General features: G+C 38.7%; 1 protein-coding gene across 1 annotated transcript; it reads left to right on the forward strand.

The window, feature by feature from the left end:
- The first annotated feature begins 1,624 nt into the window (after positions 1-1,624).
- Positions 1,625-15,946, forward strand: GCA (grancalcin). Its single transcript, XM_054970873.1, has 8 exons — positions 1,625-1,813; positions 3,051-3,227; positions 8,493-8,562; positions 10,345-10,388; positions 12,296-12,443; positions 13,246-13,359; positions 13,864-13,922; positions 15,733-15,946. The coding sequence occupies exons 1-8, from the start codon at positions 1,790-1,792 to the stop codon at positions 15,757-15,759; spliced, it is 663 nt and encodes a 220-aa protein (XP_054826848.1). The 5' UTR covers positions 1,625-1,789; the 3' UTR covers positions 15,760-15,946.
- The last annotated feature ends 935 nt before the right edge of the window (positions 15,947-16,881 follow it).

The following is a 16,881-nucleotide window of genomic DNA, read 5'->3' on the forward strand; positions in this document are numbered from 1 at the left end:
TCACATGTTTGCTGTTTACTAAGCCCAGGCAGTTCTTAAAAGATACTAGCTCTGCTGCATCTAGAGCCCATGTGGTGCAACGGTTGGTGTTTAAATAATCCCTAACCCACAAACGAGGGCCATGTCATACTTTTTTAAGGTCAGCAAAATATCAAAATAGAGTCTGCATGGTTTTCAATCCTCCACAACTCTTAATCAGGCTGGATGTTAAAGGGGGTGGGAGAATGTCTCAGGCTATACAGTCTTAAAGGTCTTGGCCACATAGGTGGTTTCCAGGTAGGAATGAGCTTGTGTGGTTCCCCTATTGCTGCTGTGGTTGCCAAGACAGTATAGAAGCACAGTAGGTCGCACGACATTTTCCCTGTTCCAGTGGCCATCTCCTCCCATCTTCAGAGGCTTTTTCTGTTTTTTTAATTGCCAATTTTAGTTATTTATTTAACTTCATTTATATTCCACCTTTCTCCTGAAAGGGGACTCAAAGCAGCTCACATCATTCTTCTCTGCTCCATTTGTTCCTCACAACAACCCCGCAAGGTAGGTTAGGCTGAGAATGTGTGACGGGCACAAGGTCACCCAGCAAGCAATGAGGAATCAAAGTGGCTTACATAAGAAAAATACAATATAAACAAACATACCTATATACTTGGTAAAATTGAATCCATTGAAAAGTAACATATGAAAACACTCAACTTTGAGCTCCCCTAACAATGAATCCAGGGTGTGTGTTACTCTGTTCTTTCAGTCTCTCACAAACAGCTTTCAAAGGAAGGGAGGCCTTTTTACTTCTCTGTCTCAGTAGCATCCAGAGCTTTTCAAAACTGGTTTTGTACTTTGCCCCTTTCTAATCTTAAGAATGCTGTCCTCAGAGCAAGCTTCATTGAATCAAATGGGACTTCTCAGTAGACATCCTTAGGTTTGTTTGTTCTGTCTGCCAACTTGCTAGGAAGTTCCAAAAATGTTAAAAAGGCAGGCTTTGAGTCTTGTGGAACATTACCCTGTTTTTTTTCCCCCTTTGATATTTAACAATGAGTCTGATGAAGAGCTCTGGAGAACTCAAAAGAACTTTCTGACACTTAAGTTGGTGCTGAAAATTTATTATACCATTGTTCTGCTATTTCTTATTATATGGGCCAACACAGCTGCCTATAATTTCTCAGAAATTCCAGAGGATTTACTGCATTGTGAGGAATCCCAATAGGAGTTTGATGGTACTTTATAGGCTAAAACAATCCAGCGTACATTTCCCTGAATTTGAACCCACTTCCTAAGATGTAGCCTGATGAAATAGACTAATACACCAAACTCTACACCAGAGTAGTAGTAGTAGTAATAACAACAATAATAATGAATCCTGGACTGTGATTAATATTAATTAATAATAATAACAAATTTGCTAGTTATAACATTTTAACATAGCACCGCATTCCTTACGGACGACCACCACCTCTTTACCCCGCCCCTTCCGCCGAAGACGTCATCCGTCTCGCCGGTGTTTGTTTCCCCCTTTCCTCCCCCGTCTTGCTTTTACCCCTCCTCCTCCCCCTGGAAGCCAATCCTGGAAGGGGAGGAGTATCCTCTCAGCCAATCGCAAGAAGCATTAGGGCATGACGAGCGGATAGTGGGACTTCCGCTTTTCTTTTCGTGCGTCGAGCCCGGAAGGAGAGGGCCTATTCCAGGATCCTAGTGGCAAGCGGCCCTGTGGTAGATTTTAAGCTCGTGCCTGTTTCGAATCCGGGCAGCGGTTCTTCCCCTCCCCCGCCTTCTAACGGTCTTCTCTCCTAACGGCGGGATGACGTACCCAGGGTTCGGAGCGGTGAGTACGAGGGAGGCGATTGGAGGGAAGGCCCGGCTCCGGCTCCCCCCCCCCGCCCTGTCAGCGTCTTGTTTGTCTTTTCTCCGTCTCTTCAGCTCCGCGGTTCTCTCACGGAGCGGAAGCATTCCGGCCCCTTCTCTCTTCGTAAACGTTGCCTGGCCTTGGGTGGGTGCTGCCAGATAATGTCTTTGAGTGCGAGCAGTGTTCCCTCTCCCTAGAATGATGAGCATTTCTGGGGAAAGGGGGAACGGAGGGTCGCCACTTCCCGTTTCCTCTTTCTTAAGAACAGGTCCAAGCCGTCATAACTGTGCGGCAGGGCCAGAAAGGCGCTGTGCTGTGCTACAGGCCTAGCGCTGAGAAAGCGTCACCAGCTTAATTTCTGGGGGATGAGCTAATGTTAAAGGCGACGTGAGCGAGTGAGTAAGCAACCCTCGATACACGGATTGAACCTGTTTGAAGTGTATGCCTTTAAAGACCTGTTTCTTAGAAATTGGGAAGTGTGCACAAGTATATGGGCAGCTCCCCCCGCCCCCAACACACCCCGTTAAAACCCTGAAAGCTATAACTGTAGTCAAACTGCGTTTAACGACAGTGAATAGTAGTAGAGTGCCATCCATTTTTGTTACTGAATTTAGACTTTGTTGGAAGAGAATGTTTTCTTCATTATTGCCCTGAAATGTTTTTCTCCCCACATCTATAGGGTTCTTTCTTTATTCTAATTAGGTGTTGGGGGGTGGGGGGAAGTAACAGTCATCCTAATGTACTGTGTTTGATGCTTTTTGGAATTCCACTTGTTAAATATCACTTTCCCGCTATGGGAATTTGGGACTGTTACTATTTGTTGGAATTCTACAGAAATGGAACATCCTTGTTTAAAATTTACTTAAGATAAACATTCTCATTCTTTTGTTACATGTATGTGTAAATGTGTTCACTAAGTGGGAAACAGAGATTTTGAGTCCTCTGTCTGGTTTCTCTGAGTTGAAGGCACTGGTCTAATTCCAAATTGAGAGTTAAAGTGCCTTCTTTCAAACTTTCATCTGGCCAAACCCAAATACTTGCCACACATCTTGGTTTGACATGGTGTGGGTTGAGTTGTTTTTTCTTAACAAAATGAGGTGTAGTGGTATATGGACAGAATACTTGTGTTTGGCTATAGGAAAACAGACTTCAGTGGCATGTATGTTTATACTGAGCTGGTAAGTATAGTGAAATATGCTTATTCTCTTCATAAAAGTATGGCGCTTACCGTGGTCAGATGCCAATGCAAATGGCCATGGGCCAGCCGGTCCCAGGAGGAGTACCAAGTGTGGCCCATGCTGGATCTTCTGGATATTCTGTTTATTCTGGTGCCTATGCTGCTGCTGCTGCTGCTGATCCTATGTGGACATTTTTCAGTGCTATTGCTGGACAGGTAAGTTAAAACTACTTTCTTCAAGTTTTGAAAAAGAATTGTTTTGTGTGTAGGAGTGATCTGCTTGTCAGCATGTAGTGTGTTGCCAGCAATTGAATTTTTAACATCATCTAATATCTGTGTAGGTCTGTCATTGATTTGCTGCTAACTGCTGCAAATTAAGAACAACCTTTAGCTTTTCCTTTCTTGGGGTGGGGGAGGAGGTATTATAATGGCTAGTCAAACTGCATGGTAATTGGCTTCATATAAGGAGTCCTGCATGGTGGATCACTTATATTTTTGGCCTGGGCTTATTTTTGTTGATTACAAATGGTAAAATAAAACTTGGGGAGCAACATTAGGTTTCATGTTTCTTCCAGTCGGTCATTGGCAAGTTTACTAATATTTTCTTACTGGAGCAATGGCATTTTTCATTTTTTGTTTGTTTGATTGTTTGCTTGTTCTAGAAGCACACTGAAGTGAATTGTTCAATTCTTATTTTTAGCAAAAGTTGTTTTGGAAATCTAAGTTCTGGTTTAAGAACAGGCAGTGAAAGTTTATTTTGTTCTGCTGCAAATTCCAGTCCAAATTTATAAGACTGTGTGGCATACTAGAATGGGGTTAAATGGACTGTACTCCTGTTAAATAATTATTATAGATGCAGTATTAAAAAGCATGAAGAACAACTTTTTCCTATTTTTGAGTCTTCCTCAGGCTTCTGGGTTTACAGAATGAGAAGTATATTGCATATGGCTAGGTATTTTATAGTGTAGTAACAGGAATCAATGTCTGTGTGAACGAGGCAAGAGAAGTGGTTAAAAGGTTATAGTAAAGATTCATCAAAGGGCATATGCATGGCCCCACAGGTCATTGGTCTCTAGAACGTTTTGGGACTTGTGATGCCAATATGCATTCTCCCAAGATGTCGATCTGCAAAGTCCATATTCATGAAGAACTCCCATTTCAGGTGAGTAACTTTACTTTAGATTTTTTTTTTTGCCTTGGCATTTTAATTTCAACAGTTTTTACAAATTGAGGTGATGTGCCTCAGTTGTGATGACACTTACTTATTCAACCCTATGCATTAAGAGTTTCAATAAACACATCTTATGTACACCTCAATTTTTATTCTTGATCAGATATTTTCTCTACACTACACTATTTCTCAAATTCTCCTGGTGTTAGTGAGTTTCATACAGTTCAGAAGCATAGATACTTGTAATTTGAAATGCAAAAAATAGTATAGTTTTAAGAACACATGCTATCTGAGTTAGGTACTCATCTATCTTAGTTTCCTTTAACGTTCCTAGAAAGGAGGCAGAGCATTTTAGGAGGAGATTCTACAAAATTGTAAGTAATTAAAGGGAAGTAATCTTTGAAGTGCTTTTACATTAGCCTGAAGGGATATTACAGATGCAACATTTGAGTGGTTTTACATTTACAATATCTTCTGTCTAGTCTATTGTTTGCATAGTGACATAAGAAACAATCAGTTACTATGGACAGCTATAGGCATTGTTTGGATTAGTGATAGGAGCATCGGATAGACAATGAAGTATTCTTGATTTTTAAAAAAATCTGTGCACCTCGTATTCATCTGGATTGTGCATTCTCATGAACATTAATGATTGAATTATCCTACTTCTGAAGCTTCCAGGTAGTGTGTGTTAAAACACTCAGATCAGAGGCATGCAGACTTGTCTATGTACTTAAATGAAATTGGCGAGTTTAGATTTGCAGGAAGATAATCGAGGCTCGTACTTGTTCCCACAATCTGTGATACATCAAAAGTTTCCCTTCAGGGTACATTACTTTCATGATTTTGGCTCCTGTGTATTGAATTTGTCATGTGTGAATTCTAGGTATGGCCAGTTGAGAGAGAAGCTCTCAGCTTAGAATATTAGACTTTCAGTGAACACTTGGAGAAAATGGAGCATACAAGTGGGTTGGAAAGCTAGTGCTATTTTTTCCCTCTTCTTCCTTCTCTTTGGGTAGAGAAGCAAACAGCTAGGTAGCAGATAACAGAGCGCCTCTTTATATTTTCGGTCTAGGGAAAGCTGCTCTATTATGAGAGGTGTCATGAGTGACAATAACAGGTTGTTGACACAAAAGACATAGCTCCTCTTATGCATCTGCTGTTGAGTTGCTCATTCAGACATCTAGTTCTTGCTACAGCAAATTGAAAGCTAATGCAAAAATGCTGACTTCACTAAAAACTAGAATAGAAAATAGATAAGTATTAATAGACAAAATATGGTCTCTACCTCCCATTCAGTATTATTCCTCTTACAAATGAAGAATCGAGAAGATCAGTCACCAGAATGCAACTGGCTTCTAGTGACTGTCTTCATTCTGGCAGTAACTGCTGAAACAGCCATGTGTTCCCTGGGTGCGTTTGTGATTGCTTCTTTTCCTCACAAGAAATAGTAGAAATGGCTGAATAAAAAACAAGAATTTGATAGATAAAACTGTGGATGATAAAACGGCTTTAAACTTCTAGAGAAGTGGCTGTCTTTTATAAAACAGCCATCTTGACTTTAGTAATTTGAGATGTTCTTGCTTTGGATACAGTCATTTTTAGACTAAGAAGTTCGCTATATGAAGAATCTTGAATGCTTCACAGAACTTAGATCACTTAGAGTTATACTTGGAGTAGTTAGGACAGTTTCTGATTCAGAATAACCAGCATGGAAGAGAAATGACTTGCCAGAAATATTCCTACCATAGGAATATTCCTACCATAGGAATGCGAAATAATGTGTGCTTAGAGCTGCCTTCTTCAGTGAATTAATTAGGAAGTCTTTGCATGTACTGAAAATCTGTTATATGTATTAGAACTCTCACAAACTCCTGAATTGGTTATGTATCCAAAAGTAAATGTGGCTTGCAGCTAAATACATGATTTCAGTGTTTTGCTACAATGTTACTTGGATTCAAGAGCTGTCCTTCCTTTGCAGACAAAATTGCTGCCGCCTTTGCATTTCCTTAGAACTCCGAAGTTGTGGTTTTTAAACTTTATCTTCAAGGAACCCTTTCCATTTTTGCTGATTAAACTGTATCATACATCTGGGGCATATTTGATAGGGTCTGTTTGGTTGTATATAAGCTGAGAGTACACTTTAGGTAGAATCCAACCCTGTTTGCAGTGGTGCAACAGAGAAGATTAGTAGCAGTGAGCAAGCGGTCTTTTTAGGTTTTCTGGCTTGCTCACATCATTGAGCTTTTCATTGAAGAATCCCTGTAATAAGCTTTCAAGGAGCCCTGGAGTTGTCCAGAACACATTTTGAAAACCATTGCTTTTTGGTATCTGAAGCTTTGACTCTCAAAAGCTTATCCCCTGAAAATCTTGTTGGTCTCTAAGCTGCCACTGAACTCATATCCTGCTGTTCTGCTGCAGACCAACATGGTTACCTACCTAAAACTTTGCTTTAAGAGTCACTGTATTTATGAGAGCTAAAATAAGTGGGCAAGGAAAAGATTTTTATTTGTTTTGAATTTTGCTGCATAGGATCTTGAACACTTGTTGACTTCTATTTTTTCCTTAATTCTCAAGTGTAATATTTTAGTGAATTTAGTTTTTTATAGGAGGAATAAACATTCACTCCTGAAGTACCAGTCAATTAAGCACAGTCTGTCATCTGCCATGTAGCAAGACCAGTGGGGTGATGGAAGCGTGGGCCCTGACACTCAAAAGAACTGATCAGGTAGAAATTCACAGAAACATGGGTATTACTTTTGGAGGGGAGGGTAAAAGCAGGAACATATTTTCTGAGTATTGTTGAATTACATTGCATTGGTCAATGAGGCTCAGAAGTATATTCACCACCAAAATTTTAGTTTTTCCTTTCTCTCTGCGAGCTTACCCAATGAAAAATTCTTTCTCTTTTCTGGTAAATGTCATAATTACTTTATTGCATAGTCATAGTCATGTTGGACATTATCTTAACTACAAAGCCACAGTGATTCATGGTCTACTAGACATGTTTAGTAGAGCTATATATGCTGCACCTTTACACTATTCAAATGTGGCTAAATAATGCTCGAGTTAATACTTTCTCCTGCAGACAGTGATGTCATTTTTGCATCTGCATGGTACTAAGTTATTTGATATAGCCAGGAGGAAGATGAGCTGATTCAGTATGAAGTAGCTAATATGATTTGCATCATCCTCTAGGAAGAAGCCCAGTCTTTCCAACCTTAGACTAATGGGATTAGAATAGGGTTCAAATCAAGAAATGCTGGACTTTGTACTTATAAAATACCTCATTGATACTTTCATTGGAGAAGCTCGCTAATAGCTCTTTCGTTTGGCGTGGGCAGGCTGTAAAATCAATTGGGGGGAAGATAGTATAATGTACAGTAATACATTACCTGCATGTGGGACTTTCTGTATTGGAAAATTTTGTGCCAGGTGTATCCTCCTAGCTGGATGTGCCATGGTAGTAGAAAATACTACACTTCCTGCCATGGTGAGTGAATTTTCTTCCATTGGAGATGAAATGTTAGTCGATCATCTTTTGAGTTTGGTAGTAGAAAGATCTGAGTCCTTTGTGGGGAGGGCAGAATAGAAATCCAAAGTCAATAAAAAAATAATAATAAATCTTTTTCTTGTGTCTGTACACAGTTGGGCTTCAGTTTATCTGTAAAATTAGCAAATGCATAGTATAAACTTGTAGGGAAGATGTGAAAGGAAAAAGCCTTTTATGTCTGTTTATTGGTTTCTCTAGTAATTTACAAAGCTGCAAGTGAAACACTTTTGTGTGTGTGTGATTTTTTCTTTAAAAAGGCAAGGAGCCATGGCTCAGTGGGAGAGCATCTGCTTCGTATGCAGAAGGTCCCAGGTTCAATCCCCAGCATCTTCAGTTATAAAGGACCAAGAAGTCCTGGACCCTGGAGAGCCACTCCCAATCTGAGTAGACAATACTGACCTTGATGGACCTTGATGCAATATATGGCAGTTTCATATGTGATCAGTATCCCTGGAGCAAATAACCTAGCCACTTCAAATGAAAGCTCTCTGTTACTGTGAAATATCACTATAATCTCTAGTGACAATATACTTAATTTAAAATAATGAATATTGAAATAATATAATATTTCTGATTATTTGTATACAGTATAATCTTAGTACGGCAGACTTTTAGGTGAGGGATTCTTCTGAAGTATTGTAGGTCTGTAAATTTGGCTAGAGTTTAGTTGGCTGTCTGTTATTCACATATACTTGATGGTGTATGACCAGATTGTTCAGTGTCCTGAATGTCAAATATGTCTGCATTCACTTTACAGGATGGTGAGGTCGATGCTGAGGAGCTACAGAGATGTCTAACGCAGTCTGGAATTACTGGAACTTACACTCGTAAGACTTAATGGCCACTTTAAATTTAACCTTTATGTACACAAAAAATAATGTGTTTTATTTAAAAAATCAAAATATCTGGAGTAAATACCTAGCAACTTCATATGCAAGATGTGTGTTGTTGTGAAGTGTCACAATAACATTATCTCACTTGGATACAATGACAAAGATCTAGAGAACTATTTTAAGTGAGTTCAGTTGGATTTTTGACTCTCTTCTTGAATACCAGATCCATGCCTTTTCAAAGTTTCCACCCTTGGACCTTTCATTGGCATTGAGGAGAGAGGAAGCAGGTTGCTGTTAACAAAATAAACACATCCCCCTTTTTAATATTCTTCAGATTGAAGTCCTCCTGTACCTGGAGGGCCAAACGAAATGTGGTCACATTCAGGGGTATGACCTGTGGGCACCATCATATTAAATAGCAGTATCCACGAATCAGACCTGTGGACGCCATCATATTTAATTTGTCCTGAGGCCAGGCATTACGTTAGTGGCTTTTTCTTGTATGCTCACTTGGCAGCTCTTTTGTCAGATCCTGTCTGCTAATTAGAGGCGTGTATATTAATGGTCTTTTTTCCTTTGGCCAAATGGCCAAAATACTGTGCTTTGTTTGTGTCTTGTGACTGAAAAGCACCACCAGGACCAGATAGAAGCCAAATGTATAAAATCCAGTTAGGGGTGGTACATTTTTTTTTTTTGCTTCTGTATCCCACGGACGGTTGTTGTTCTTCTCAGTACATCAGTTGAACTTGCTGCAACAAATTTAGTTACTCCTTTGAAAGTCCACTGGTTGAAATTGTGTACATAAATATTTTAATTTAAATTCTGAGGTACATAAGTTTAAGTGAAAATAAGATCACTTTGCCAGCATTTTCTTGCATGTAAAGTGCCTGCAATGATTGCTGTTTAAACAATAGCCTCTCAAACAACTAAAAAGTGCAAGAATATTGTGAGTATACCCGAAACAGGATTGTTGGGGAAACCGTGATATATTGTAAAATTAACCTTACTGCATAACAGGAAAAACATATATTTCATAATCTGCATATTCATGGATTTAGCGTATAAGACACGTCATTTTCCTGAAACGAAAATGCTAAAAAAAGGGGAAAAAATTAAGAAAATGTGACTGTTTTAAAGGCTCAGAAGGCAGCTTAAGACCCCCTCAAGCCACTATTGATGTTCTTAAATCTTGGTAAAGGTAAACTGTATGTCAAAAACTTTTGGATAGTAATACTAGTTTTTATTTCCACTTCATGAAATTTCTGGTAAGGAATCCAGCTGGCTATTCAGCATATCAGGAATTGTTTGCAGATCTTCCTACTGAGGAAGATTTTCACAATTCCTAATTGATGCTGGTTTCCATTAAAACAGTGCCATCCTAAACAGAGTTACACTCTTCTAAGTCCATTGATTTCAGTAGACATAGAAATGTGTAACTCCAGTTAGAATAGCACTCTTGTTTTGAAAAGTACATTCAGCTGGTAGCACCTTTCTGGAATAAATTTTACAGTATTTTTTATTTGTATACAAATTGCACAGATTGTGTAGATTGGCAAAATAGAAGACTTTTTCCTCATCCTTAGTATGTGTTCATCATGATTCTCCATTTTTAACAAATCAGCCATTGTTTCACAACCCATTAAGTGTAATTTGTACTTGAATAGTTAGTTTTTATGAATTTCATTAATGCTACTAATTATGACAGACTAATTATGGTTAAAGTTGAGATCAATACAGTTGACCATGTAGTAATGCATCCTTTGCTTGTAATTTCAGCATTCAGCTTGGAGACCTGCAGAATTATGATATCAATGTTGGATGTATCCTTTTAAAAGATGGCCAGAGTGGAACAATCAACTTAGTATCTTATGGGTACAGTTGTGTTGTGGTTGGATGAACAATGGAACAAAGGTTTACAGACTGGGAGAAGAATCTCACAAGAATGTAGGAGTGTATCTGATTCTGGTGTGGGTCCTATATCTTTGCTCTGTTCATACATCTCTCTGGGTGTGACAGAGGCAGTCCTGCTGCAGAGCTTGCTTACTCTGGTGCTAGGTGCTTTCATGTTTGCCGTTCCAGTTTTTTTCAGTGAACCCTGAGTGCCTGGCTTCACAGGAAGCAAGCTCTGCAGCAGAGCACTTTCTTCAGAGCACCTGCTGAAATATGTGCGCTGAGCAAAGGTACAGGGTGCAAACCTCGATTCTAGACTGCGGCAAAGCTTGGAAGAAGTGAATGGGAGGGGAGGAATGAGAACTGATCTCGTCCTAATTGTCAGTACTAGGCTGTGACGAGACACATGGGAGTAAATCCTACAGAATTTGGTAGGCCTTGCTGTAGAATTAACAATGAGGTTGGACAATAGGAAGAGTTTTAAACAAATTTCAGATATGCTGCAGAACCTTCATTCTTTGTCAAGTGTTAAAAGAATTGGAGGCATTGATATGGTTTGATAGCATTTTCTTTACTGGCTACTCATTTTATGTAGCTGGAATATAGTAACCTTATGTGTGTTGTCATCAAAGAATGTGTTCACTGAACTAGGTGTTTCAAAGCTTGCTTGCAATACTTCTTCCCCAGAAGTTTGCAGTACTTTACCTGCATGTTCTGTTGAGGCATGGGTGTTGGTATTAAACAATCAAAAAAGTTGGTAACACTCCCAACCTATTCCTCCCCTTGGTGAGGCTACAGGGCTTTCTAGAACCAAGATAATAGGAAGTTGGATGGGACACTAGATTAGGCTAGAGTTTGACTTGTTCCACATAATGGAAGCAATAAAGAAGGGGGACCGAGTAGTTATTAAAATAAGCATTTTTAAAATATTGTGTTCTTCAGTTACCGTATTGTTAATGATTCGTCTAGTGAAAGGCATCTTGTAGTGAGTTGTATCCTGCAACTTCACTAATCTAATGGTAGAGTGTCTCTGGGGTGAGGACCATTTCACCCACACAGAAGGTTCTTCCACACGCAAGAGTTGCCTCCGCATCACCTTTAACTGAGCAGAGGGATAGGACAGTCCTATCAAGTAAGGCTCCTGGTGACGTCTGCTCTGACTGTCACTGCATGCTCAGCTGATAGGTGAAGGTCTTTCCCATTCCTACTATCCAAGTTCTTCTTTTTTTAAAAAAAAACATAGATTCCTGGTATTAAGTGTTGGAAAATCATAAAGGGTAGTTTTGTGACTTTATCCTGGTTTATTTTATCCTTGTAAACTTGTATGTGTATACAAATGTACTGGCAGCTGACAGTGGTGAAGCTTTGATTGAAAACCAGGCACCAAATGAGAGAATGTAGCAGAAAAATAAGATACTTCTCAGCCTCTGCCTTCCTGGAACTCTAAGGACCTTAAGGAAGAGAGCATTAGTAAGGCACAGAGTCATTACATTAACAAAGTTGGATAGGCAGCAGACTGGATTTTCCCCTAGTTTGTCACATTTGGTGGCAAAATGCTTATTTGTTGCTTTAGAACAAACTTGGAAGCTTCCCATTTCTATCTAGCTTCTTTTGCCTCCTGATGCCTTCCTTTGCCAAGATTATCCTTTGTAGTATTTCAGAATATTAATACAACATAACAAGATATTGAACAAGTGAGACAGTGACTTTTAATTCAGAATACCTGCTTAAATATTATAAGCAAGCTTTTGAATACAGGCAGAGGGGAAATTTGCTATAACTATGAATAATTGTTGGAGAATTCTGTGAAGTTTTTTTTTTAACCAGTTAATTTCAGAGAGATAATACTGGGAAAATGGGATTCAATGAATTTAAGGAACTCTGGGCAGCTCTCAGTGCTTGGAAGCAAAACTTCATGATGATTGATCAAGACCGAAGTGGGACTGTAGAACTTCATGAACTGACTCAAGTCATTGTAGCTATGGGTAAGGTAACACCAAAGTGAAATTATGTTACTTATGAATTTGTTAAAGACCAATTCTTAGCTGAAACTTTAGGTTGCATTCACTTGGCAACATTTCTTGTTACCCATATAACTTGGAAATGGTTTGGATGAGCTCTTAGAGGCACTGCAACAATTTTGGATGAAAAATAGTTTTAAAGTAGAATGTTTATGTAACGTATTATCTCTATAGCTTACCAGTGCAATTTCCAAGTTTGGGTGGTAGACTACAGATAAATTCGTTCAGTAATCAAGAAGAAGAAGAAGAGACTGCTGAACAATACTCGGTTAATAAATAATGGAGCATCTTAAAGGACAGGTGTTAACAGAACCTCTTCTTGATATTTGAAAGCCAAATATTAAACAGATTGCCTCACTATGTTATGTGAAAAAGTGGAAAAGGCAGAGTTCAGCACTTGTTTCCCACCTTTCACTTCTGTGCTGTAAATAGCCCCTTCATATTGACCTTGTTCTTCCTTGACAGCAGACCTGGGTCTCTCTCTGGCCATCAGAGTGATAGAGCCTGGTGCCTTGCAGTGCAGTCCTATGCAGACTCATTGTAGTCCAAAGCCATTTACTTCAGGCAGTTGACTGAATAACTCTCTGTAGGATTATGCTTTTCAGAGTCCAACTCAGCGGGTGCTTTATTTTAGCAGCATGCCCATTTTGTTGTCTGTCAAAGTTTTCCTTTTGGTTGCTGGAAATTTTCACTTAGAATGTTTAATATCCAAAGCATTTATACTGTGAAGTTAAACTTAACAATACAACTTTTTTACTTTATCCAGGTTATAGGCTAAGTCCGCAGACATTAATTGCTATTGTCAAACGATACAGCAAGAATGGCAGAATTTTTTTTGATGACTATGTGGCATGTTGTGTAAAGCTTCGGGCTTTGACAGGTAAGGTTTTTTTGCTGGAATAATGATTCAATACCTGATGTCTATATAGCTGAAAGTAAAACTTCAGAATGAGGTTTAGTGTAAGGACTTCTGCAGCCTGTTATTTAAACTGTTTCCATTTCTTTCTTATAATTCAGAAAGGCATGCAACATATTATGACTCCTAGTAATTCAAAGTAAGGAAAATAACATTATGAGAAGTTCCAAATATAAAGGTGATGGTTTAATTGTAGTTATAAGCATTGTAAGCTTGAAAAACATAGAGCCATTTCAGTGAACAATATTTGAAGAAGACTCTGCTCCAATGAATGTATCTATTTTCTGAGACAGTGGAATTAATTAAATCAAGGAGTATTAATCATTCAAATAATAGATGTCTTTCATAAAGGTGTAGTCCTTTGTAGGCAGAGACATTTAAATAAAGATGTAAATCATTTGAAAATGAGTACAGTACTAGAACTCAAGATTGTGAAAATAGAAACTTATCTAATTATCCTTCTTGAAGATTTCTTCAGGAGACGAGACAGCATGCAACAGGGCATTGTGAATCTTGTATATGATGATGTAAGTAGCAAAAACTTTAATTCGCTCTAACAAGAGGTGCATGATGTAACTTGGTAATTCAGTTTTCTCTTATGTTTGCAGTATTTAAGTAGTTTTTAAAGCATCTCTCAAAGTAGTGCAGGCAGCTACTTTCAAAATCACATGCATGACACCCTCTGCACTAAGCTTGGGTGACTCTCATCTTCTGGCTGCCTCAGTTTCTTTTTGCTGTACATTTGTACTTATTTATAATATTTACATTTTAATATTTACATTTTGATATATGGCTTGAAGGGCTATTAAACTTGTCCACCAGAATATGAAAACCACCTGTATGCTTATGGTATAACATCATGAAATAATGACTGATACATGTGGCAGGCTTATTGTCTCAGGTGGTATTTACTTGATGGCTGTATTGTTTGAATTGTGGCTCACTCCCTAATTAGGCTTGCAGGCCCTTGGAATGTCTAGTAGTAGCCTTTGTGACAAACTTCTTGTACACTGAACTGTTCTAATAATGAAGGCTTAACTAAGGTAGCTGTCTTCCAAAATAGCTTTGCATGAAAGGGCTGCAAAAACATCCATCAGCAAACACCTGCTATAACCAAGTGCATTTCCAGCTTCAGAAATTTCAGGCTGTAACTCCTGGTGTTATCAGTCATGGTTCCTTATTGGCCAGTGCATTGCTTACTTACTAGTATCCAAAATCCGTCTCATGCTTGCACACTATTCTGGAGAAGGCATTGCCCAAACTCTTGGGCTTTATTTGAGGCCCAAAGTACATGCCAGCACTGATCCGTAGTTACAGGGAATACTGGTATATGCGTAACTTGTTGGAACTGGGAATAAGTAGATGTCTTTGGCACTTAACTCATGCCAACTGCTAATGTATATTCAGACCTTTCTGGGCCATTACTTGTCACATGATATCTAACAAAAGTTTGAGCTGAACTCTGTTGGAGTATAATTTTCTTTGTTTCCATCTTCTGAAGTAAAAAAGTAAAGCTGAAATAGCCAATATCCCTAGAGATGTGAAGGCCTTGTGGGGGGGGGCACAGAACAGGTATTTTTTTTGGGGGGGGTTAATTTTTTCTGTTTTTTTTCCTGTGGACCTTTTCAATTTTTCTGGTGGAAATTTGGGGAAACTCGGGGGGGGGAACTCCTTTAAAAGGAAATATATACTCTTTTGGAATGAGTGAAATACTCTAAAATCACATAAGGATAGGCATCTCTCTCTTGCTTCAGTATTGAATATATTTGCAATTTTGCTTTGAGAAAATGAAGCCGTTTAGACTTTTTCTGTAAATATGCCAGTTAATACAACTTTATATGCTCAGTTATACATAATGCCCTGTAGGTTAAAGCAGCAAAATGGGTTTAGGTTTGATAAAGTAAGTACTGCATACATTTCCATTTTCCTCAATTTTTCCTGAAAATCTTCGTCATGCTTTCTAAATTTCTGGAAGTTTTACATCTCTATGTATATTGCATACCATGTTCAGGGTACAGCTGCAAAGGCACATATATATAAAGAATGCGAACTTACCTAAAGCTAAGGCACAGGCATAGCCTGCTGAGATATTGGGTATTTTTAAGGCAAGATTGTTTTTTATGATAATGTGCAGGATAGACTGATGTACTTTTAAAAAGCAAAGTAGCTCAGTTCATCTATTGAGTTGTGATGCCCCAGTCGTTCTTCTTGTTGCTTAGTAGATCCTGTCAGTTTATAGTATCTTTGTATGTAAAAGCTACTTATTAAGATAGTGAACAAATCACACAGCCCATACTGAATATTGGTTGTTCTGATGGAGTTAAACTTCCTTTGCAGTTCTTGCAGTGCACCATGGCTATCTAAGTGCCAACTATGGAAGAGATTGCCAGAGTCTGACCAACTGTTTTGAGAAAACTAATGGATGCTGTGAAAACAAGGCTGCCACTGACTTTTCCACGTTTCTGCCCGCTAACACACATCTTCTGTATAAAATTCCTTTGATTTTTAGTGTGTAGTTTGACAATAAACAATTGTTCATATTTTACAGTAATTCTTAGAAGTGTGCCATTCTTTATGCATATTGATGTTAGACTTTAAAAATATGTTTGGGTTATGCTCTCAGGATCGATTAGAGGAGAAACACAATCACATTTTATGACAAGGTTCTAAACAGGGTTCAGCTCATCCTTAAAGTGCAGTGGCCCTTTTGTTTGAAATTGCCATAAAGGCCGGCTGCTTTAGATAAGAAAACAGTTTATGCTGCTCATCTGTCACATTCTAAATGTCTGAAGAAAACCTATTGAGTTAGGTTCCAAGTGCCATCTTAAAACAAGCATTTTGGTATGTTGTCTTCGGGATGCTTAATAGATTAACTCAAATTTAGCCTGGTAGACTGTGCTCATAGTGAAGATTATTTAAGGTTGGTTGAACAGAGCTTGCTTCAAGCTTTTATTTTTTTAGATCTAATCTGCAGAGGAATTCATGAGCCTCTGTAACGCACCCACACTTCACTTAAGTTTAAAACATTTGAAGCACTTCTAGATGTGCAGGGGGGGCGGGGGCTTCCTAACTGGCCCTTTAGTGGGCATACTGTTTTCATATGGAATCCCCATATTATCTTTGCAGCCCAGTAAACAAAAGCTTGATTGGATTATCAAGGCCAGCACCATATATTTCCCCTGCGCTCTCCTGCATGAAAATAGACCCAAGTAACCTGCTAGGGAAGCCCCTTCTTATTGTGAATGAGTTCTATTTATGATTATAGTGATTTCATCAAGGACTCTGAAATGGTGCCGAGACAGAAATGGTGCCAAGGCAGCTCCGTTATCTAGTGATGTATAAACTGCCCAAAGCAGCACCTTTCACTGTTCAACCTCAATTTGTACACCTATGTATGATCTGTGGATTTCAGTGAAGCTTCCAAGTTAAGAGCAGTCTGTGGCTAATGGATCAACAATGTTTAGTTACTTTCTAACTACTCATAGC

This window comes from Eublepharis macularius, chromosome 2 (genome assembly GCF_028583425.1).
Source record: "Eublepharis macularius isolate TG4126 chromosome 2, MPM_Emac_v1.0, whole genome shotgun sequence".
In the NCBI taxonomy this organism is placed as follows: Eukaryota; Metazoa; Chordata; class Lepidosauria; order Squamata; family Eublepharidae; genus Eublepharis; species Eublepharis macularius.